The sequence below is a fragment of the Protopterus annectens genome, chromosome 2.part1, assembly GCF_019279795.1.
Source record: "Protopterus annectens isolate FY-2018-M chromosome 2.part1, PAN1.0, whole genome shotgun sequence".
NCBI classification, from domain to species: Eukaryota; Metazoa; Chordata; order Ceratodontiformes; family Protopteridae; genus Protopterus; species Protopterus annectens.
Window position 1 is genome coordinate 1,227,172,631 of NC_056729.1, and position 25,564 is coordinate 1,227,198,194.

General features: G+C 40.7%; 1 protein-coding gene across 1 annotated transcript in view; it reads right to left on the bottom strand.

Moving 5' to 3' along the window:
• The window catches only part of MFSD2B (major facilitator superfamily domain containing 2B), a 799,283-nt gene that overhangs the window by 679,684 nt on the left and 94,035 nt on the right, over window positions 1–25,564 (bottom strand). The window contains exon 3 of the mRNA XM_044062754.1: window positions 24,532–24,656. Coding sequence (XP_043918689.1) covers window positions 24,532–24,656 — 125 coding nt within the window. The remainder of the gene's footprint in view (window positions 1–24,531; window positions 24,657–25,564) is intronic.

Below are 25,564 nucleotides of genomic sequence, written 5' to 3' on the forward strand. Positions count from 1 at the left end.
TAACCACTTTGGCAATGTGGTTTTCAAAGGAGAGATTACTATCAACTTGGATCCCCAGGTCCCTAATAACTTTCTCTGTACTTAATGGGTTTCCACCTATGTGGTAATTTGTGGGCACATTGTTTTTGCCAAAGGGTATGACTATACATTTTTTGGCATTTAGCTTTAAACCATGGCGCTGGCACCAGTTATCTGTCTCTGTGAGATCTTTTTGAAGGATGTTTGTGTCAGCTGGAGAGTCGATTATCGCGCCCAGTTTGCAGTCATCTGCGAACTTGGTGAGCCATCATCCTCCCATGTTTGCCTGTACCTCAGAAAAGTATATACCGAACAACAGTGGTCCCAGGACAGAACACTGTGGGACGCCACTTGTGACCGGTTTCGAGTCTGACATGGCTCCAGCAACTCTCACTCTGTGGGTTCTGTCTTTGAGCCAGTTTGTGACCCATCTTGTGACATAGGGGTTTATATTTAAGCTGGATAGCTTATCTATGATGCCCGAGTGGGGTATTGTGTCAAATGCCTTTGCAAGGTCCAGATAGGCTGTGTGGACTACCTTCCCTTCATCTATGGCTTTGGTGACTGTCTTGAAGAAGTCAACCAGGTTCAAAAGGCAGCATCTGCCCTTGACAAAGCCGAACTGGGTAGGATCTAGTGTCTGTAGGTCCCCAATGTCTTTGTTTATGAGCTCCATGATGATCCTCTCCATAGCCTTGCAGACTAAGCTAGTCAGGCTTATGGGGCGATAGTTTCCAGGGTCCGTAGAGGCTCCACCTTTGTGGAGTGGGACCACTGTTGCTGTACGCCATTCTGTGGGCACATATCCTGTAGTGAGGCTGAGATTGTATAGCTGTTTTATTTGAGGGATTAGTTCCTCTTGGAGTTCATGTAGGACGCAACCTGGGACGCCATCTGGTCCCATGGAAGCAGTGTTTTTGCTTTGGAGAGGGCAGCCTTCACCTGAGCATCAGAGATGTTTGGGAGGCAGCCCTCTGCTGGAACAGATACTTGCTCTTTTGGGGGGGGGTGGAGAAGTTTGCACTGAACCTGTCTGCCAGGATATTGGCAATGTCTGTGGGTTCAGTGTATTTTTTGTCATTTAAAATCAACTCAGAACAAGTCTGGGAGTTGCATCCCAGGTTTCTAACATAACTGAAAAAAGCCTTATGATTGTCTTTGGTGTCCTGTGCAATTTTTCTCTCAAAGCTGGCCTTGGAGGATTTTATGAGGGATCGTAATTTTTTGCTAGTACTAATCAGAGATGCCTTCCCTATTAGGGATTTTGCTCTATCATGTAGTAGCTTCCTCCTTCTGTTGTACAGTTTATTTATGGCAGGGGTCCACCAGACTGGACGCCTGCCTTTGGATGATTGGGTCTTGGTTTTGTTTGGGATAGCATGATCCATGCATTCCTGGAGATGTCCGTAGAATGCGTTTATATAGGATTCTGCAGTTTGGGCCATAGTTTCCACTGGCCCTGGGGCCTTGAAGGATTCCACTTCATTTTTGAGAAGTGAGAAGTTCACTTTTGAGAAGTTTTTCACTGTGGTTTTCTGGGCTGGGGGTGGGGTCGGGATGTGGACATCCAGTGAAATTAATTTATGGTCTGATCTTACCAATGAGGGATATACTTCTGGTGTGGAGCATAGAGTCCCCATATTGGTAATGATCAGGTCTAGTATGTTGTCCCCTCTTGTGGGGGTGGTGACTAGGTGTTCCATAGCATTTGAGTTTATAATTTCCAGGAACCTTTGGGCTAAGGTGCTGGGGCTTGAGTAGTGCTCCCAGTCAATGTTTGGGTAGTTGAAGTCGCCCAATATAATGGTGTTCGGAGAGATCTTCATGTTCTCCAGTGTTTTCAGGAAAGCCAAGTGGGATTGCTGACTTTGAGAGGGTGGTCTGTAGGATGCTATAAACTGAAAAGCAGTCTTGTCCACTGTTAGTTGCACATGGATGGTCTCCGATACTTCGTGCAATGCCACTAACCTGCAGGTGTGGATATCCTTGATAAATATGGAAAATCCCCCTCCTTTTGTGGTTCGGTCTGGGTTTTGGGGCCGAAAAGCATGATATGAGGTATAGCCTGGTAGTGCTGGGGTGCTGTCTGGAGCCTTGAACCAGGTTTCTGTCACTGCACAGATATCGATCTTCTCCATACTGAGGAGAGCTTCGAGTGCGTGCATCTTGAGGTTAAGACTTCTGGCATTTAGCAGCATTACCCTTAGTTTCCTGTTCCTTGTGCTGTCTGTGGGGGTGGGTTTGACTTTTAAGCCTTGCCTAAAAAAGGCACTATGGGGGTGGCAAGAGCCTTTGCCAATATCCGAAAGCCCAGTGGTGATAGGTGCAAGCCGTCCCTAGCGAAGCAAAGTGGCTTGTCGAGCATGTCATCCCAGGCTGACAGACACTGGATCCCCTTTGAATGACACCAAAATTTTAGCCAATTGTTAAAATCGATCATTTTGTCTTTGCACTGTGGCATCATTCTAGGTGAGGGTAAGATGCTGCTCAAGGTCAGGGTCATACCAGCCTGGGATACATGATCAGAGAGCTCCTCTATGTCTCTTTTCATGTAGTCCAAGGAGGTACGTCTCAGGTCATTCACACCAGCATGTACAATGACTGAGTCATATTCGTATTTGCTTTGGAGTGACCTGAGTGCTTGCGTTATGTGGCAGATCCTAGCACCCAACAGGCAGCTCACCGTGAACTCCTCTTTATTCAGCCTGGTGAGCGGGACGTCAGTGTGTCTGACAATAGAGTCACCTATTACAAGAGTATCAGGTGTGTTATTCAGCCTTAAGGGCTGTGGCTGCTTGGCACACTGACTTTGTGGGTTATGTGTTGTGCGTGTTTTGTTTTGAGGTAGCGTTTGCTTGGATGTCTGCTTTGGAGGTCTCTATTGCTTAGGTAGATTTTTATTTAGAGCCTCCGAGTACGTTTTTTTGTATTTATGTGTTTGGTTTGCTGATGTGGTGGGACTATGTGATACTGGAATTGTGTTGTGTGAGGTTACTTTCTCCTCCTGACTGGTTACACCAGTTTTGAGATGAGAGAGCTCAGCCTCCAGTTTGGCTAAATAGTTGCATCTCTCACATATATTTGAACCTGTTTGGAGGAGGAGAGGGTTGTCCGTGTACATGAGACAGTTGTAACATTGCCTCAAAATTCCCAGATTCACCAGCTGGACTGGAGAGGAAACCAATGACTGACCTTTGGACATGCTAGAGTAATATAGGGAAAATGAATTTAAGATGGACCAATAGAGGACAGGGTAATCGTAGAGAGTATAAGAGTAAGTAGTGCTTATGGTTTAATAGTGCTAACTTGTAGGATTACTTAACTGGACCAGTGAAGGGCCTTAGAATGAGAATATGGTGTTTAAATTGAGAGATAGAGCAGTTCTAAGGGAAAAAGTGAAGAGCAGACTTTGTGGAGCCAGGAATAGTTTAAACCCAATTAGGCGGCACTGCCCGCTGTTGCGCTATGCACAAAAACGTGCAAAAATATGCAAAAGAGGGTTTTAAGAGAGGAAGATGAAGGAGTTTTGGAATTGACCCAAAATGGCCAATAAAACTACAGTTTCAAGTCAGTGACCACTCCCACAGGGGCAGGCGGGCTGCTCAATGTTTTTCACTGCCACTGATCAACAGAGAGAATTCCCTTTAGCCCAAGCAAAAAACGGCCTCACAGAAACTTACAAACAGTTCAAGAACAGCAAGCCTGTAACTGAACTTTTTTAAATCTCAGAGAAGTGGGAAAAAAACAAGATTTTTTTGTTTTTTTGTTTTTTTCAGAGATAGCAGAGGTTCACAAGTATCAACAAGTTATAACAGTGCAGTAAATGACCCCACACAAGAGTGCTAGGCCAAAGACAGATAAAATGCAAGTTTTGAGAAAAAAACGATTTTAAAAATAAGTGCAAACAGGAAATTCAGTAAACAGCTCTAGGTTGTGCTCTAAATACAGTTACTAATGCAGAAATCAAGGTTAACAAGCCAGAAAATGCTCAAAATAGACGGCTATGCAGAAAACCTTAGCAAATAAACAGAGGAAAAATACTTAAAATCTCAAAAGTGTCTCCTTTCTTCTCTCAGCGTTTTCTCCTCTTGGTGGGTGCTTCATCAACAGCCAACAAGCCTGAAAAGATGCCAAAACCATGAGGCAACCAGGTTTTAAGAGAGGAAGATGAAAGAGTTTTGGAATTGACCCAAAATGGCCAATAAAACTACAGTTTCAAGTCAGTAACCACTCCCACAGGGGCAGGCAGGCTGCTCAATGTTTTTCACTGCCACTGATCAACAGAGAGACTTCCCTTTAGCCCAAGCAAAAAAATGGCCTCACAGAAACTTACAAATAGTTCAAGAACAGCAAGCCTGTAACTGAACTTTTTTAAATCTCAGAAAAGTGGGAAAAAAGCAAGATTTTTTTTGTTTTTGTTTTTTCAGAGATAGCAGAGGTTCACAAGTATCAACAAGTTATAACAGTGCAGTAAATGACCCCACACAAGAGTGCTAAGTGCAAGATAACATTATTAATTACTATCATTAATAGACATGGCATGGGCGGTCACGGTGGTGCAGTGGTTAGCACTGTTGCCTCACAGCAAGAGCTTCTTCGGTTTGATCCTCGGCTGGGGTGCCTTCTGTGCAGAAGTCTGCATGTCCTCCCTGTGGTCGCGTGGGTTTCCTCTGCATCTCCAGTTTCCTCCCACATCCCAAACACATGCTGTAGGTGGATTGGACACTCCAAATTGGCCCTAGGTGTGAGTGTGTGCCTTCAGTGGAAGGTTGGGTGCCAAGCTGGCAACTCAACACTGTAAAACTCCACTGCCAATCATGAGCATACAGGTGATCTGCTGTGGTGACCCCTAACCAGGAAAAGCTGAAAGAAGAAGAAGAATTAATAGACATATCATGCAAATACAAAAAAACACTATTATCAGCCTAGACATCGAAAAGGCTTCTGATTCTATTAGTTGGTCTTATCTACAAAGAATTCTGGTTTTGATTTATCCTCAGATTTTGTCAACTTATTAATGAAAATTTATAGTGAGGCACAGGCTGTGAAAATCGGATCATGTCTATCCTCACCACTAGAAATCCTCAAGGGAACTAGACGAGGTTGTCCTTTGTCACCATTATTCTTTGCTCTTTCAATGGAACCTTTTGCTACATATATCAGAAACAAGCAAATATAAAAGGCTTTCAAGTTAATAAGGGCTATTGTCCTAAGATAAAATTATTTGCTGATGATATGTTGTTAATGTTGGGTGATATTGATGGTTCTTTGCAGGATGTTATAAATACCTTAAGCAAGTTTGAAAGAATTTCAGGGCTTAAATTTAATCATAATAAATCCAAAACATTGCTAATTAACAAAAAGATCAACAGAAACCTAAGAGAGAATAGCCTGTTTAATTGGGAGAATGATGTATTAGAATATTTGGGTGTCAGTATAAAGAGTACATGGAAAGAGTCTGTTAAACTAAACTACAATAATTTAATAAGCACCATTAGTGAACTAATCAAAAGATGGAATAAAATGTTCTTCACAATGGAGGATAGCCTCTCTTTAATTAAAATGATAATTTTACCTAAAATTTTATTTTATATACAGTCAATGATACTACCCCCTCCCAAAAACTTATTTAAAAAATTAGATTCCATGCTACTTAAGTTTTTATGGTTTCCCTTAAGACCTAGGATTGCATATAAATGGCACATTAGAGCTTGGAACAGTAATGGGATAGCATTCCCTAGCTTAGATCCTTATTCCAAATAAGTTATAATTAATATAACATTACACTGGAGCTCACCTACCTATATATCTGGCTGGAAAATAATACATGAAATTCATATAACTGATGTCAGAACTATAGAAAATCAATTTAAGGAACACTACGGAATAAGTAGAGTTCATTGGCTTTTATGTGAATTTTGTTTATTTAATATGAAGTTTGATCATTTTTCTTATGGCATTAATCAAATATTTAATAACTTTAAAAATATAATTGATTGTAATTACAACTTTAAACAACTTCTATTTCTTATATTCCCTATACCATACTCCCCTGATTGCCTAGATTCTTTCAACATCAATGTGATGCAAAAATTAAAGGAAAATAACTTGATATTCTGGCATCAGTTTATTGAAATTAAGAGTATTAAAAGACTAAACTCTCATATGTAGTTTTGATAATAGTCAAAACAGTTGGTTGTTTATACACTCATTACGGCAGTTTATAGAAAACAAAATGAGAGTATCAATTAACCTAGAGACTGAATCTATACCTAGTTTGATCCAGCTTTTTATTAAGTGCCTTGAAAAGACAGATGATCAAAAACTAAGTATCTTACCTATCTATAAGATACTAAGAGAAGATACTCTAAAGTTTGACGCGGGTTTTTGGAATTACTATGTAAAGATTAATGGAGAACAAATATCTGATGAATCCAAAAAACTGTTATTGAAATCTATGTATGGTACCTCTTCATTATTATATTCGAGGCTGTATACATGGAAATTTATGAATAGGAGTTTCTATACTTCACATACGCCTGTTTCCTACCTTTCCTGTAACTAGTGTAGTACAGATTCAGATTTGCTGTATCCAGGACTGCATGTAAGCTTCTGAGCCCCCAAGCTTTCTGTGTTGGAGGGAAGCCTTCTAGCTTATCAGTGGGAGTGGTAAGCACTAGGTAACCTATCTACCACATAAGGAGTGGTTCTGGCCCAGAAATTGTAGTTATTGGCCATTTGGGCAGTTTTCCATCTCTCTCAACTTTCTGATTTAAAAGCCCGCATTTGCACTTGTTTCCCCCCTTTCCTGTAACTAGTTTAGTCCAGATACAGATTCTTAGTTTTAGCACTTGAATTTGCTTATTCGTGATCAGCACTTGTTCAGAACTTGTTGTAAGCACTAAATAACCTACTAATTACTACATCACTCAACCTTCCTCATTACTTAGAGGAAAACAGTTTTGGTACTTACTTTCCTCACTTGCGTAGAGAAAAACAGCTCTTGTACTCAATTTCCTCACTTATCTAGAGGAAAATAGTTTTTTATTCAGGCATGTTCAAGGGTCAGCTCCCAGTGTTCTCTCCTGTCTATCTGATGAATCTGGGCATCTTGGGGCAATGTAGAAATTGCCTCATGTACACAGACAACCCTCTCCCCCTACCACCCAACATTACAACCTGTGAGAGATGCACTTATCTAGGCAAACTGGAGGTAAAGCTCTCTCCAACCAAGACTGAACTTGGCAATCAAGAGGAGAAGGTAAACACTTGCACCACACCACACTCATCACATAGTCTCACTAAATCTGCACCACCAAAATCCACACATAGAAACACAAAAACATTTGCAGGGCTCTCATTAATAATTTGCTCAAGCAACAGAGACCTCCAAAGCAGAAATGCAAGCAACCTCCATCCCCCAACACAACCCAAATGACACATAGCCCGCAGACTCAGTGTGCCACTCAACCACAGCCAATAAGGCAAAACAACGTACCCAACACATTAGTCCTAGATGACTCTATAGTCAGGCACACTGATGTCCCACTCACCTGGCTAAACAAGGAGAAGGTTACTGTCAGCTACCTGTTGGGTGCCAGGATCTGCCACATAACCCACGCACTCAGGTTTCTCCACAACAAGTACAAATATGACTCTGTCATTGTCCATGTTGGTGTGAACGACCTGAGATGTACCTCCCCTAGACTACATGAAAAGAGACATGGAAGAGCTCTCTGATCTTGTAGCCCAGGAAGGTATGACCCTAGCCCTGAGTAGCATTCTGCCATCACCCAGAATGATGCCGCAGTACAAGAACAAAATGATTGACTTCAACAATTGGCTATGCTTCTGGTGTCATTCTAAAGGGATCCAATATCTGTCTGCCTGGGATGACATGGTCGACAGACCACGATGCTTCACCACAGATGGCCTGCACCTGTCACCCCTGGGATTCCAGATACTGGCTAAGGTTCTTGCTGCCCCTATAGTGCCTTTTTTAGGCAAGGTTCAAATGACAAATTCACCACCGTAACAGGAACAGGCAAGCAAAAACTGAGGGTGATGCTACCCAATGCTAGAAATCTAAATATCAAAATGCACTCACTCAAGGCACTCCTTAAAATGGAGAACATCGATATCTGTGCAGTGACTGAGACCTGGTTCAAGGCTCCAGAGAGCACCCCTGCACTAACCAGGCTATGACTCATACCACACTTTCCGGCCATGTAACCTGGACTGGAACACCAAAGGTGGAGGTGTGTCCATAATCATTAAGGATATCCACACCTCCAGGCTAGTTGCTCAGCATAATGCAGCCGAGGTTATCCTAGTGCAACTAACTCTGGGCAAAACTGCAATCCAAATTGTAGCTTGCTACAGATCCCCCACCATGCCCAAGGATTCCCAGTCCTCTTTCCTTGATGTACTGGAAAATATTAGAGTTCAACCAAACAACCTAATAATGGGCGATTTCAACTACCCCACCATTAACTGGGAAAACTACTCATGTACCAACTCCTTCGCTCAACTCTTTCTGGAATTCATAAACTCCAATGCCCTGGATCAACTTATCCATACCCCTACAAGGGGCAACAATATCCTAGATCTAGTCATTACCAACATGAGTGACTGGTGTTCCACACCTGAAGTCAACGCCGCATTGGTCCAATCCGACCATAAGCTAATTACCCTAGATAGCCAAATCCTGCCCCCCCCCCCATTAAGGAAACCATGGTAAATTTCTCCAAAGCCATTTATGCTTCTTAAGACAGAAGTGGTGAACTTCATGACACCCACGCAGATGGACAATACAGTTACGACTACTGAATCCTACACAATTGCACTTTATAAGCACTTACATGAGTGCATGGATCGTGCTATCCCAAACAGAACCAAGACACTATCCTCCAAAAAAGGAAGCCAATCTGGTGGTCCCCTGCCATAAACAAACTGTACAACAGAAGGAAGAAACTGTTGCAAAAGAGAGTAAACTCCCATGAGTGGAGGAGCTCCCTGGTCAGCCACAGTAAGAAGCTGCGATTCCTGATAAAATCCTCCAAAGCTAGTTACGAAAACAAAATTGCCACTGATTCTAAAGACAACCACAAAGCATTCTATAGCTACATCAAGAATCTCAATGGCAACACTCAGACCTGCTCTGAGTTACAGCACAATGGCACTAAATATACAGACCCAGCTGATATTGCCAACATCCTGGCAGATAGGTTCAGTGCTAACTTTACCCCCCCTCTCACCCCCTAAAGAGCCCATCTCTATACCGGAATAATACAAAGTTCCTGTAATCATGACTGCACAGGTAAAAACCACACTCTCCAAAGCCAAGAACACAGAATCCATGGGATCAGACAACATCCCAGGCTGCTTTCTACATGAACTACAGAATGAACTGGCACCCCACCTAAGTGCCATGTTCAATCATAGCCTCACCTTAGGCTTTGTGTCTGCTCAGTGGCACACAGCGATGGTTATCCCACTCCACAAGGGGAGAGCCACCACGGACCCCGGGAACTACCGCCCCATTAGTCTGACGAGCCTAGTCTGCAAGGCCATGGAATGTATCATCATGGAACTTATAAACAAAGACATTGATAATCTCCAAACTCTGGACCCCACCCAGTTCAGGTTTGTAAAAGGCAGATCATGTCTCCTAAACCTGATAGACTTCTTTGAAGCAGTCACCAAAGCCGTAGATGAGTGTAAGGTGGTTCACACAGCCTATCTAGATCTTGCCAAGGCTTCCAACACCATCCCCCACTATGGAATTATAGATAAACTCACTAAACTAGGTATAAATCCCTATGTCACAAGATGGGTTGCCAACTGGTTCACTGACAGAACCCACACTGTGAAAGTAGCAGACTCCAAATTTGACTTCAGACCAGTGACAAGTGGAGTACCACAGGGTTCAGTCCTGGGTCCTCTCCTGTTTCGTATCTACTTCTCTGAAGTACAGGCTAACACAGAAGGTCTTTGGCTAATGAAGTTCGCAGATGACTGCAAACTAGGAGCCACAATCAAAACTCCTAATGATGTGGACATCCTACAAAAGGGCCTCACAGAGACAGATGCCTGGTGTCAAAGCCATGGCCTCAAGCTCAATGCCAAAAAGTACATTGTCATCCCCTTTGGTAAAAACTCTGTACCCATGAACTACAACATAGGAGGTAGTATACTTAACACCAAAAGTGTGATAAGAGACCTTGGGACACAAGTGGACAGTAGTCTCTCCTTTGATAATCACATCACCACAGTAGTCAGGAAATCCTTCTACGTGGCACACCTCATCACAAAAGGTTTCTCATTCAGAAAAAAAGAGGTAACTGTTCCCCTCTACTCATCACTCATTAGACCCATTATAGAGTACAATGCCCCTTTTGGTATGCACCTCACAAGACATCTGCAACAATTTACTTATTTATTTTACATTTGTTAACTGGGATAGTCCAGCTGGATACATGTCCATTTTCAGTGGAGGCCCGGGGAGAAAAGCTCCAAAGAGACAATTTTACAGAACATACAGACAAACTTGGGTACATATTTCATCTAGATCCATTAGGGTATCTAGTTATTGACACTTATAGGTATAAACTACAGACATATACAGTTTACAATAGTCAATAAACAGTTTTATATTGTTCATACTAACACTGTTACATGTATGTCATCATACCTCTGATGAGGTATACATTTATATGCAGGTAACAGATAGGACTCTAGTTTAGGACAATAGTTACAACAGTACTGGAGTAGATCAGGTTTTAGTCTGGAGTTGAACAGGGACATAGCCATTTGTTGCTGAGGTAGTTGTAGATAGCTTTTTTAAATGTAGGTAGGGAGGTTATCAGGGATATGGATGTAGGCAGGGAGTTCCAGATTTTGGCCATATAAGAAGAGTAAAGGGAGTCACCAGCATGGTTGTTGGATCTAGTAGCAGCTAACTGTAATTTGTCAGTTGAGCGGAGTTGCCTAGGACAGGAATATTGTTGGACAATGTTAACAAGTGAAGGTGATATATTTTGTTGATAGAGTAGCTTATGAGTAGTAACCAGCTGACTATAAATAAGTAAGTTAGGTAGTTCAAGCCAGCCCAAGTGCTTTAGGTTTAGGCAGTGATGTATTCTGTAGGAGCTGTTGTTGGCAAATTTGGCTATCTGATTATAGCAGGTTGTCATTTTATTGGCTTCTGTTTTGGATAAGTTAATCAAGATGGGTGAGGCATACAGTAGTGTTGAGAGAAGGTGTGTATGTGCAATTGTAGTTCTAGCATTATGGGTCAGGAATGCTTTATGTTTGTAGAGGCTACCTAACGTTTTGTTAGTATTTTTAATGGCCAGATTAATGTGTACATCAAATCTGAGCTTGTTGTCAATAGTAATACCTAGTAGTTTTGTCTGGGCTTCAGGTGATATGGGGGTACCTTTATTAGAGTGGATAGTAAAGGTGCAGGTGGGGGCAGTTATAATTGAGGGATGGAATAGCAAGAGCTTGGCTTTTTTGGGGTTGAGTATCAAGCCATTCTCAGTGAGCGATGTTTCCACTGAGTGAAAGTTATCCTGGGTCTTTTTGTGGAGGTCTGGTAAAGTAGGGGCGTTATATATTATAGTTGAATCATCTGTGTATTGTATAAGGCTTGAACGTTTTGCAACTGAGTGGAGATTATTTTTAAAAATTGAGAACAGCAAGGGGCCCAGTATAGATCCCTGAGGTACTCCGAGTGTTACAGGTAAGAGTGGAGACAAGTTATTATTCCATAGTACTGCCTGTTGTCTATTGTTGAGGTAGTTTTTAAACCAGGAGACTGATAAGTTATCTAAGCCTAGGTTTACAAGATGGGAGATTAGTTTTTCATGGTTGACCATGTCAAATGCCTTTGATAGGTCTAGGAAGAGGGCTGAAGAAAGCTTACCATTATTCCTGTTGTGATTAATGGTATCTATGAATGCTAGCAGAGCTGTGGTTGTGCTGTGTCCTGGCCTTTGATAGGTCTAGGAAGAGGGCTGAAGAAAGCTTACCATTATTCCTGTTGTGGTTAATGGTATCTATGAATGCTAGCAGGGCGGTGGTTGTCCTATGTCCTGGCCTTTGATAGGTCTAGGAAGAGGGCTGAAGAAAGCTTACCATTATTCCTGTTGTGATTAATGGTATCTATGAATGCTAGCAGGGCGGTGGTTGTGCTATGTCCTGGCCGAAACCCATGCTGTGTATGAGATATGAGCTCTTGATCAATAAGATGTGTCATTAATAGATGGTGAATACATTTTTCTGATATTTTAGCAAGTGGGGATAATATTGCTATTGGTCTGTAGTTAGACATGTCATAAGAATTTCCCCCTTTGTGTAGGGGTATGATATAGGCAGTTTTTCATATCAAGGGTACTAAACCTTCTGAGATGGACTGGTTTATTAGGATTGAAACTGGTTTAGCTATTTCATTTGCTGCTAGTTTTAAGAATTCATCGGGGAGGGAATCTGCTCCTAGTGTTGTTGGTTTTAGTTGGGATAGTAGTTTTCTTATATAGGAGGTTGAGGTGGGCTGTAGTTTAAATGTGGGGCTGTTGTTAGTTTTGTGGGGGGGGGCACCTGTAGTATTTGTATAGGTTTGGTTTTGGGCAAGGGCAAGAACCGTCTCAGTAAAGAATGAGTTAAATGATTCAGCTAAGTTTTCTTTTGTTAAGCCTGTTGTTGGGGGGGGGGTGGGATAGTGTTTTTTCCAGGGTGTAGTAACCTGTTTAAGCCTGCCCAGAATTTTTTTGGATTGCTCAAGTGTTGGGTTTGATGGGTTATAAAGTAATTTCCTGTATCTTGCATTACTAGTTTCTTAGCTAGATTCTTATCTGTTGGTATGCTTGCTGTGTTCCTGGGTTTTTGTTGGACCTCCAGGCTGTCCAGGCTCTATTCCTTTCTTTTATTGTTTGCCTTGTTACCCTTGTTAACCATGGAACTGTTTTGGATTTAACTCTGGTAGTTCTTGCAGGGGCATGCCTACTTAGTATCTCTAGGAAGGTAGAGTTAAAGTGTTTGATAGCTTTGTCTAGGGGTAGACAATACAGTTGCGACCAGTTGTAGAGCTTTAGATCTTGTAAGAAGTTTGGTAAGTTGAAGTGCTTTTTGTTTCTTATTGTTTGGAGTATGGGGGTTTGGGGGTGGTGGGAGTTATATTTGAGTAGGAAGGTAGTTTGATGGCCGCTTAGTGAGTCAGGAAGGGTACCTGCTAAATATGAGCAAGGTATTCTGTTTAGTAAAATTCAGTCTAAAAGTGTTTCTCTTTTACTATTTTTGTCGACTCTAGTGGGTTATTTGATTAGTTGAGAGAAGGTAAGTGGGCTGATATGATTAGTGGGAGCCTAGGAAGAGCATATGAGCCAGTCACTATTAAAGCCCCTAATAGAATAGTTAGTTTCTTGTGGCAAGGTTTGTGATAGCCATTGTAGTAAATTTTCCATGATGGGGATATTATTGCCTGGGGGGATCTAACCCTGTTACTAAGTTGATAGTTTTGTTGTTACGTATTTTGAGCTTAGTTAAGAGTATTTCTGCCTTGTCCATGGGGGCTAAAGTCAACTCAGTTTTAGCTATGGCTAGTGTATTTTTATAAAGTAGAGCAATGCCTCCACCTTTCTTCTTTAGTCTATCTTGCCGAAGTATACTGTATCCAGGTGGTAGGATCTCTGTATCCTTGGTAATTGGTTTTAGCCATGTTTCTGTTAAACTGATTATATCTGGGAGATATTGTGAGATTAGAGTATGAAACTCATGTATCTTTTTATAGATGCTCATAATATTTAGATTTAGGACGAGTAGACTATTTGCTGGTCTGGTATTGATTTGGGTTAGTTTGGGAGGTTGTGTATTAGTAGGAGGATTTGTATCATGAGGACCTGGGTTAGGGTGGATATCTCCATCATTTAATAGTTAACATTTTTTTTGTAGTATTTTCACTATCTTTTGCAGTATTATTATGTATTTGTGGGTAATAATAGGTTTGGGGTAGGTGTTGATGGGTTTAAGAAGGGTATAAGTAGTGGCAGTGGTGTTGAATAGAGTGGGGCTTATCATTAGGGAGTATGTAGAAGGGATGGGAGAGATAATGGATGTGGATTTATAGGTGAGGGAAGAGTTGTTTTGTATTGAGTAGTTGTAACAAGTGATGTGGTAGGTAAATACTGGGAGGAGTAGTAGGGTAATTTGCTGGAGGAAGATAATCATAGTAATTGGCCATGGTTAACTGACAGGAATGAATTAGAGTGATGCAATTAAATATATGAGGATAGTAAGGGTGTGATTGGTAACAGGAAACGCAGAGGGTGGGAAGGATGTTGATTGGATGTAAGTTAATTGTGGGAGGGACTGGACAGGTATAAGTGTAGTTGATGTGGGGGTGGGTGGAATTTGGGGGTAGGGTAGGGGAGCGGAGTGAGCCCGCAGGGTGAACGGAGCAGGTAGAGCCAAGTAGTGAAGTAAGAAGGCAGGTAGTGAGGAAAACAATCAGAGATTTGGAAGGTAAGTTCAAAGTAAGGTATACGAGGACATCAGGGGCTTCAAGTGGTGAGAAGGGAAGAAAGATATGAATAAATTCAGAGAGACAAGGGGTGAGTAAAGGTGGTACCAGAGGCAGGAATAAAACAACTTAGGTTTGAGGACTTGTTTTGTAAGAACAAAGTAACTGGTAGGTTGCGATGTTATACTGTCCTCTAGTGGTTACTCCTTGTAACATCAATAGTGATATCACAGGGGGAGATTGAAAGAGTTGTAGGGAAAGGAAAGGAAACAATAGAAAGCCATGGGAGAGTTAGAGGTTAGATTAATGGATGGTATAGAGGATAGAGAGTGGGAGCCTATGGCTGCTGGTATTCCCGATAGGGAACGCTCCCTTAAACTAATAAAAACAGGAATTAGTTGCAGTTGTAGGAGATAAGGAGCAGGTTACACATACTTTTTAACTACAGTTCCTGCTTCCTAGGCCAGTACAGCACAGGGATGACAGTGGTCCTTTTTCTGCACTGGGATGAGGTAGCAGAGTTTGATTATGAAGTCTGTTATTTCTGTAGGTCTTGGCCAGCCCGAGGGGCACAGTATCTGGGGAGGTGGATTTCTGTAGGTCTTGGCCATCCTGAGGGGCACAGTATCTGGGGAGGTTTACCCTGGCAGGAAGGTTAAAATCTTTAAGAAGAAATGAAGAGAGGGAACAAAGTGTTAAAAGATACACAATGCAGAAACAGGCAATGCAGAGACAGACAACTGGAAAGGCCGCAGAAATACCTCACAGAGAGGATTACCAGCCTCAATCAGATGCCCTATGCAAACCATCTAAAAAAACTCCAGCTTAATTCCGTTGCATATCGCCTACTCAGAGGTGATCTCTGCCTAACATACAAAGCTATGTCAAATGCAGAGCTGTTGGACATGCTCCACTTAAAGAAATCCCAATCCGTCCGAGCTACATGCTCTAGAGAAATAAACCTTGTCACCACAATAAACAGAACATGCCGGAGGGATAGATTTTTGTTCCAGAGACTTCCCACACTCTGGAATAAACTACCTATCTATATCAAACAAAGCTCCTCATTAACACTCTTCAAGAAAAATGCTGATGATTAGATGGGAAATAGGAAATTCACCCCGGGGATCACTTCTGTGGCTCTGCTCGACAGTGGCACAGGAAAATAATTTTCTTGGGTGGCAAAAGCCAGGGTACCTTTTTGGCTGGGCTTGTATAGGCCCCAGGGCTGGTAGCCTAGTACCTACCTATGAACTTATGAACATAAAATAAATCTGTTACTCAAAAACACTGAAAGTAAATGTTGGAAATGAGATGAATTACTAGAGGACAACTGGGTTCGCATGTTCATTGAATGTAGAAATGTTGTTCAATACTGGAAAGACTTCAGATATTTTGTAAAGGCTTTATGGTCTGATAACTGTCATATTTCTAACTCACTAATCCTATTCAATGTTCTTCTACCTAATGTAATACTTAAATCTCGGATTCAGTTACTCTGGTCAGTTCTCGCAATTGCCAGAAAAGTTTTTTCTTTGAAATGGAAAAGTAAACAAGATTTGATGTTTAAAGAATTTATTCATTTCGCAAAAGTTGTTTGTAAAAAAAGAACTTCAAACCATTTGTTATAGAACTCATAACATTACTCATAAAAATAGCATTGCAAAAATTGGAAAACCTTTTGAACAAATACTGATAACTTCTCATGGATAAAATGATTGTTTATCATGGATGAATGTAAATATTGTAAATTGTTTTGTTATTGTTTTATTGTATTTGTTATATGTACATTTGTCTATGTTTATAAGGAAAACAGAATAAAAATGTTTTTGAAAAAAAAAGAAACTCTGTACAACCATGTCAATGGCTGCATAAAGGCTGCTGTACCTACCAGGGCTCTGTGCTGGGCAAACTCTAGAATTAGCCCTAGAAGCAAACCACTCTGGTGACATCCCAAATTAAACAGGATATACAACAAAAGGAAAATAATTTTGGCACAAATCAGGAAGGGTAATTCCCATAAAAATAGAAACTCTCTCATCAAACTAAATAGGCAACTACAAGGGCTATTTAGGTCAAGCAAAGACAACACTGAGGTTAAGATAGCCTCTTAGGTGAAAGATAACCATATGACCTTCTACAACTATGTCAAAAACCTAAAGGGCAGCACACAGCAATGTGCTGAACTGGTGGTTCGTGGTGCCACATTCACTGAGCTGGATGATGTAGCAAACCTGTTTGAAACAAAGTCATTTCCAACTTTATGCCCCCTCACCCCCAGACTTCCCTCAGAAATACCCTCAAACGTAATCCCTCCTGCTATAACTAGTGTGTATGCACTGGCTGCACTCACTAAAGCCAAGAACACACCCTCAATAGGCCCCAATGGCTTAACAGGAGGCTTCCTAAATAGTCTAGAATATGACTAATCAGTATCCTGGAGTCATTATTTAACTATATTCCTAAAACAGGCTTTATGTCACATGAATAGAGGACTGCAGCAGTCCTCCCCTATCATAAGGAGGACCTTCAATGGATGGTGGAAACTACAGTCCCATTAGTCTGACTAGTCTTATTTGCAAAGCCATGGAAAGAATTACTGAAATTATCAGCAAGGCCATATGAGATCTCCAGTCACTGGATCCATTCCAGTTTGGCTTTGTCAAAGGAAGGTCATGCTTACTGAATCTGGTGGACTGTGGAAAGGTGACTAAGGCAATGGATGAGGGGAAAATGGTGCATACTGCCTACCTAGATCTGGCTAAAGCATTTGATACAATACCCCACTCTAGCATTGTCAACAAACTTATGGAACTAGGTATAACCCCCTTTATAACATGCTGGATTGCTAGCTGGATCACTCTGAAAGGACCCAGTAGGTTAGAATCAGAGACATCACTTCCACAAAGAGGCTGGTCACCAGTGGAGCCTCCCAGGGCTCTGCACTGGTCAAACTTCTCTTTGGGATCTACTTCTTGGATGTCAAAGCCAATGTCAAAGGCCTTTGGCTGACCAAGTACACAGATGATTGCAAATTGGGAGCAGTCACTGAATCCCCCCAAGATGAGAATACCCTTCAGGAAGGTCTAATACAGGCAAATGCTTAATGCCAAAATCATTGCTTAAAACTCAATACCAAGAAATGCATTACCCTTGAGTACCCTTTGGGAAGTCTACCACCCTGGGTAACTAAAACTTGATTAACTAGTTAGGGATCTGGGAACTCATGTTCATAGGTTGGTACTAGGCTATCAGCCCTAGGGCCAATACAAGCCTAGCCATAACAATTCCCTTGTTATTTCTTCTCACAATATTTACTTCCCTGGACCCCTGTCTAGCAGGGCTACTGACTTGATCCCCGGGGTGAATTTCCTATCTCACATCCAATCTTCAAGGTTCCTTTTGAAGAGGGCCAAAGAGGCACTCGGCTTGACATGTATGGGCAGTTTATTCCAGAGTCTGGGGAAACTCTGGGTCAGGAACCTATCCCTCCAGCATGTTTTGTTCATTGTGATGACAAGGTTTAGATCCCTGGAGCATGTTGCTCTGGGGGATTGGGATTTCTTTAAGTATAGCATGTCCAACAGCTCTGGGTTTGACATGGCCTTGTATGTTAAGCAGAGATCGCCTCTGAGTAGACGATATGCAACAGAGTATAGCTGGAGTTTTTTTAGATGGTCAGCATAGGGCATCTGCTTTAGGCCTGTGATTCTTTTAGTGAGGTATTTCTGCAGCCTTTCCAGTTGTTGCAGATGTCTTGAGAGGTACATACCAAACGGGGTGTTGTATTCTATAATGGGTCTAATGAGGGATGAGTACAGTGGGACAATGACCTCCTTTTTTCTGGATGAAAAGCCCTTAGTGATGATGTGTGTCACATAGAAGGATTTCCTGACTGTTGTGGTGATGTGGTTATCAAAGGTGAGAACATTGTCCACCTGTGTCCCCAAGTCTCTTATCACACTTTCGGTGTTTAATGTACTGCTACCTATGTGGTAATTCATGGGTACATGTTTTTTCCCAAAGAGGATAACTATACATATCTTGGCATTGAGCTTGAGCCCATGGCTCTGGTACCAAGCATCTGTTTCTGTAAGGCCCTTTTGTAGAATATTCACATAATTTGGGGATTCAGTAATGGCTCCCAGTTTGCAGTCACCTGCGAACTTTGTTAGCCAGGGTCCCTTAGTGTTGGCCTGTACTTCAGACACGTAGATGCCAAACAAGAGCGATCCCAGAACTGAACCCTGAGGTACTCCACTTGTCACTTGTCTGGAGCTAGATTTGGAGTCAGCTACTTTTACAGTGTGGGTTCTGTCAGTAAGCCAGTTGGCAACCCATCGAGGGGCATAGGGATTAATGCCCAGCTTAGTAAGTTTATCTATGATTCCAGAGTGGGGGATGGTGTCAAAGGCCTTGGCAAGGTCCAGATAGGCTGTGTGGACCACCTTACCCTTGTCTATGGCTCTGGAGACTGATTCAAAGAAGTCAATCAGGTTCAGGAGACAAGATTGGCCTTTCACGAACCCAAACTGCCTGGGGTCCAGTGTTTGAAGGTTGCCAATGTCTTTGTTTATTAAGTTCCATGATAATACGTTCCATGGCCTTGCAGATCAGGCTCGTAAAACTGATGGGCCAGTAGTTCCCGGGATTGATGGGGCAGTAGTTCCCGGGATGGGAGATAGGATACACACTTTGGGGCTGACAGGAAGTGGTTTAGAGGAAACAAGGGCATCCAGCAAAGAGCTAGATAGATTGTGTGAGAGAAGACCTGCAACAGTCAGGTGCGAGTATTCAAGATGGTAGGAGAGTAACATTGAATCAATAGATGGTGACAGTTGGCATGACACCCTAACCCTTTGTAGAAAATGGGAAAAATGGGAAAATAGGAGATTGATGAAGATGATGAAGACTGCCAAAGAAAAGTGCAGAATTAGCTCAGACAGGAACACATTTCAGTACTCTATTTGCTTAGCAATACCTTGTGAAGCAGTGCATGCTGGAAGCTCCTTCCACACTGACCTTTATGGATCTGAGAATAGATTTGATAATTTATGATCAGTTGGACAGGAAAACAAGAAAAATGCTTCACACTTATGATATATAAAAATCAGTGTATACCAAGATTATATATTCCTTGTTCTGAAGGAGGTATGGGCCTCCTTGAAATGCATACATACCTGCTGATCTCACTAGATCCAAATATATCTGAAGTTTTAAAACATGAGGTGAACATAGTTTAGCAGAAGCATATCGGTGTCAAGCAGGAATGAAAATAAAGCCAGAAGTAGACAGAAATTAGGCAGCAACTGAATATGCCAAAAAATAAAAGACAGAATATAAGGAGAAGGATCAGATGAGAAGGCAAGAAATGTGGAAAAGGCATAAACATAATTACAAGTATAAAACATTCCTGGAGCAACCTCATGTCAATCAGGACCTGATGCAGGAATGGTTTTAAGGAGAGGTGAATTTAAACCAAAAGATGAAAGGTTAATTGTGGTGGCCCAAGACAGTGGATTACATACATGTTGGTTTACAAAGTCCATTGAACATGGAGAAACGTACAAATGCAGGTTTTGTAAAACAGAAGTGGAAACAGTCTCATATCCTGCTGCTGGGCATAATACACTAATGGCACGGGGCCTGTACACTGAAAGGCATAATAATGTGGCAAGACTGTTGCATTGAGGATTGTGCAAACATTACAATATTGAAGTAGCTGAGAATCATTAGAAACATGAGCTACAAAGCTTTACAGAGAATAATGAAGTTTATATTACATGGAATTACTCATTACCAACACTTAAAAAAATAGATGCGAGAGAAACAGATAATAGTAGTCCATGATAAGAAGAAAAAAGTACCATTAATCATTGAAACTGCTACACCTAGGATTAGTTTCTTATGTACAGAGAGACACAAAGTCATAAAAACTCAGATAGTCATAGTGTCAAGCAACTAAAGGAATACCTTACTCAACAATGGCTATGCTTCTGTAATACTACTGGCTAGTTTCTCATGCCATCAATCAAATGTTTCTTTTCTGCTATCTTCTCCTTGTCTTACTTCTACCAAATGAAAATACCACAGTGGTTTATTTTAGTTATGTATCTAATGAGTTTCATATTACTATCTGTAGTAAGGCTCAGGAAATGTAATGTTTTCTTTTTACAGTCTCTTTTTGTAAATTGTGATTGTAGGCAATTGTTAAACTTTTAGTATATTCATTGTAAATATTTGTAAAATTTTTGTAATCTTTTTTGTACTGTTGTTATGGAGCTTTTCTCCCCGTGTCTCCACTGAAAATGGACTACTTGCCCAGCCGGATACTACCGGCATAACAAATGTAAAATAAATAAATAAAATCAATAAAATATCAGGATTTGCAGGCAGAAACAAGGGTAATGTGGAAGAAGGATACCGTACAATTCCAATGGTAGTAGTAGGAGCAATGGGTCTCATAAAAAATAGTTTACAGTCATATTTAGATATGCTACCAATACATGTAACTCAGTATAAATTGCAGATGGAGTCAATTCTAGGCACATTACAGGTGCTGCAAAGAGCACATTTGGCAAACATGAAAGCCTGAAATAACACTACTTTCAAGAACTTTAACCATACTTTGATTTAGAAATGGGATCCATTCCCTACAATGTACTGGAAACCCCAAAGACTTGGAGAAATTAAACCAAGGGATGTAAAGGCATGAAGATGAAAAAGGGCTGGTGTTAGGATTTTAAATAAATGTCTTTGCCTGGTGAAGATATTGTTATGTTATTGTCTTAAGCTTTATATTTTTTTAAATGTAAATGAAAGATATTTGTGCTTATGATGCCAATGTCAGGTATAATATGCTACCAATGAAGACCTGTGGGAAGATGAATATGGGGCACAGAAGAGTGTGTTGACTTATCCCAAAGAATAACCGCACCCACATTTCTTTACTGAGTGTAGTCAGATCTAGAATTGTTATGTCACAGAAGAGTAATTAAAGCGTTAAGGCTATAAACATACATCCCGAATTTAGACGTGGTTGGAAAAGGATTCATATTGATTCATTGATGAGCAATTGTATGAGTTCCAATAAATCGAATCCAAAATGCTGGATACCACTTTCACTGATCCCCAAAGTATTTATTACAGGGGTGGCAAGACCTGCTACACTCTCTGTATGTGGGGGAGACCTCACACATCCAGCTTACATACACTGACTTCACAGTCACATGACATGGAGACAGGGGCAATATCAATGACAGCTGAAATGGTATCCAGTGATACTGAACTGGGATTCCCACAACTGCCTGTCATACAGATGTCAGGTTCCCCTGCAATGTACAGACTATATATACATATTCAGGAAGGAATTAATAATTATGAAGGATGGTTAAAAAAAGCTATTGGCTAAAGAAGATCTGCAGAACTATGCTGGTCAAGAGGTCCTTGCCTGACATCAAAATCTGTCTTTCTATTTGCAGAGGGCTTTGCTGGCTTTCTATACTACTATTCCTTATTTTATTCTATAGCTGTACCTCAGATAAACACTTCTATGGCCAAACAGTTCCCAACTCACTTTGGTGATAGACTTAGACACTATATTCCTTACTAAATTGTACAAAATAATAATGATACTGTTAAAATGAGTTATTTTCTGTAGTTTTGCTATTCATTTTTTCACTGATTGGTTCTGTTTTAATGATGCTGTCTAAAAAAACCTTATTTGTTAGGTACTGGTTTCATTTTAATGATGTTGTTTAAAACTGCCTTACTTGATGGATACTTTCTGGCAGTAAGTTGGTTGTTTTATTTTAACCATGCTACAAAAATACTGTCTATTCAAAGCATAATAATTATAATGTTAAAAGTCATTACAGAAATTAAGCCTCTGAATGACTCTTTGACCCCAAAAGACCAAACTATACACATTTACAACTTTGGAAACATAATTTCAGTATTTTAAAAGCCAAATTTAACTTATTAAAAGGTATACTCATCCCTTCTGCAGCACAAAATAATAAAATCAGATCTACAGGAGCACTGATTTTCCATCTTTCTGAGAAAAAATATATATAAATCCCAAATCTGGACTGTTTCAGAGTTAGAAAAACATGGCACTTTCATGGAATTTGTCATTTTTGGCCAGATCATTCATTATAACATACAAAGACAAATTCCATGAAAAGACCAGTTAAAAATAGCATATTATCCCCCAAATACTCTGTCAACACATGCAAACTGCATGATTTAGAGCAAGTCAGTTAAACCAAACAGTGCTCATAAATTGCGTCTCAAAGAGCAGTTATTTCTGGAGAATTTTCCCAGTTAGTGAGAAAAAACATAAACATTCAGAAACATGGCTACCTCAGGACAGTGCCTCTCTCAAAGATAACTTAACTTCCCCATTGCTGTTCTGAGGTAAACACGTCACTACTGTTGTGGGGCTCCAACACATGTGCTGTACATAATAAGGATATCCCTTCTTTAGGCCAGTGACTGCAGACTGACAAATTCGTGCTAGTGTAGTGGTCTTTCTAAATAGTCAGACACGAGAACCACTCCACATTCCCGCTCATCCCCAAACCCCATACATCTACGTTCTAGGAGATGTTTTTTAATCATCCTTTTATTACAGACAGCGATCAGCTGAACATAATTATCTGCTCATTCTTAATTAGCCAGAACGTGGGACTGTACCATTTGTTAAACTACCTCCCATACTGCAGACTTTCTACAACTTTACTGTTTTAGCTCTTGATTAATCAGAATGTCAAAAATATCTTAGCTTTAGATGAGAGGCTTAACATAAGAATTAGTCAGTGGCACCAAGCTTTATATGGAACTCAGACCAGTGAGAAGTTCACGGAATATCCAGTGAAATGTTGATAAATCATATACACCCCATTCCTGACACAGCAATCAAAACAGAATATAGTAGCACATTATGGACTACTAAATCTGGGCAACAGCTTTCTTAATGCAGCGTGGTGGTACAGTATCTTAATTCACATTCATTATTTAAAAGTAGTACAGTACTTAGCAGCATGAATAATGTATATTTCAGGGGGATAACCTATACCAATCAAACTAAAGTGCTAAACATGTAACCAGACACTACCCACTTCCTTCTTGATTAGGATGTGCATCACTCACCCTGAGTAACAGGAAGATATATTCCAGTGTTAGCTGACAATGCATTACATTAAGCACACAGCTATGGTTACCTGGTTACCTTCATTTGGGTGAGGTTCCAAGTAAGGCTTAGTGCATTTATACTGCAGCAGCGTTTATCCAAATATGTTGTTTCTTTTATTTTATCATATTTGACTAATTATTTTTTAGATCAGGTTTGTTTCCATTTGCATTTACATGGCACATATCTGACCAAAATGGGTTACCTCATTCATCATGCCAGCAGTATCAGAGGCCAAGGAGGTTGCTGTGGTACAGACTATAGTTCAAGACTGATGCCTGGCACAGAAGACCTTGTAGGCCTTGGAGGGCATCTTCTCAAAACACAGTAGGTGAGACAGAAGAATACACATATAACAAGAAGATAAAACCATGTGCAACCAGATAAAACATTTTATTGATGTGGCTTCCTCATGTTTTGCTATGTAGGATGGGTGACAGCTGTTAGCAGTAACTTAGCAGGAATGTTTTAATGTGCAGTTATAATCTTCAAATTCTGCTTTAAGAAATGTTAATTGCAAAAAAAAAAAAATGATAATGACTGTGTTTCACCTGTTATTCTGAAATGTGCCATTAATCTGTGACCTACAGTGCAATTGTTGACTACTGGAACTTCATCTCCTTACCTTTCATTTTATGTAGAACTGTGAACATTCATGGAATAAAACTATTAGTACAGAAGTAGTCATAGCTGGCCGATCTTCCTAACAAATTAGCTAAAATATGACTATTAATTACTTTTTATAAGGCTGTAAAAATAAAAGGAAAAGAAAGAAATTGTAAATCAATGCACAACTTACCAGGGCATCAGTCTCCCAATCCTTGTCCACTGGCTTTTGCTGACAAAGAAGCCAATAAGTGGATCAGTGATCGATCCCCAGGCTTTTCCCGTAAACAGAACCAATGAAGTATCAGATGGACTTATCTGAAATAAAAAAAAAAAACACCTTTGTGGATACATACTATCTACAAGTATCAGCCACTAATATGTGTATATTCTTTGCATATAAGATATAGGTCTGTGGTTTCTGTGGATTGTCTTTCTCAGCTGAGCATCATGAAAGCATGAAAAGAGGTACAAATCGATGGCAGAAGATCCACAATATAATGCCATTCCCCATAAAGTAAAACTTGTTCCTTTCTAATAACAGAAAAAGGTTTTCACATACTATACCGGATACACTACAGAATCTCGAAATACTGAAATCTCGGATTTCTGTATCTTGCGACTAAAATGGCAAAACACCAAAATGCCGAGACTCTAATAACCGACACTTTAATAACCAACACTCTAATACCCGAACTACAGAAGCTCGGATATCAGAATGTCGAAAAAATATAATTGTGCCTTTATTTCAAAATATTAGTGTTCCAGTAATCCTGTAAAATTCTGAGTACGACATCCTCCAACCGCAGTGTGACAGCAGTACTCCAAATGCAACACGTACACAGTGCACACTTTATTTAGTCCCAATATGAACCACATAGTGACTACAGAATAAATACACCCCCAGATGCCAAGCTATTGGAATAGTTGCACTTTCAGAAGCCGAGCTATTGCTGGGAGAAAGCCCAAACAGCCATACGTTACTCTGTTCTGCAGCACATTTTCAAACTGCCCGTGACATTTAATAACATGCTGGCACTTTGGTGAAGGCGAACAGCCACAGGACATAGGAGCCCATAACTCCTCCACCCTGTCCTGTTCTCTAGCTAAGACATGCATCGATACACACAGGTCGGTGGCTCTGCTTCCCAACAGTGATTTTAGTCTGCAGTGCCATGCTTCAACACTGTTTTGTGTTCGTGCAAGGAAGAGAGTATTCAAAGCAT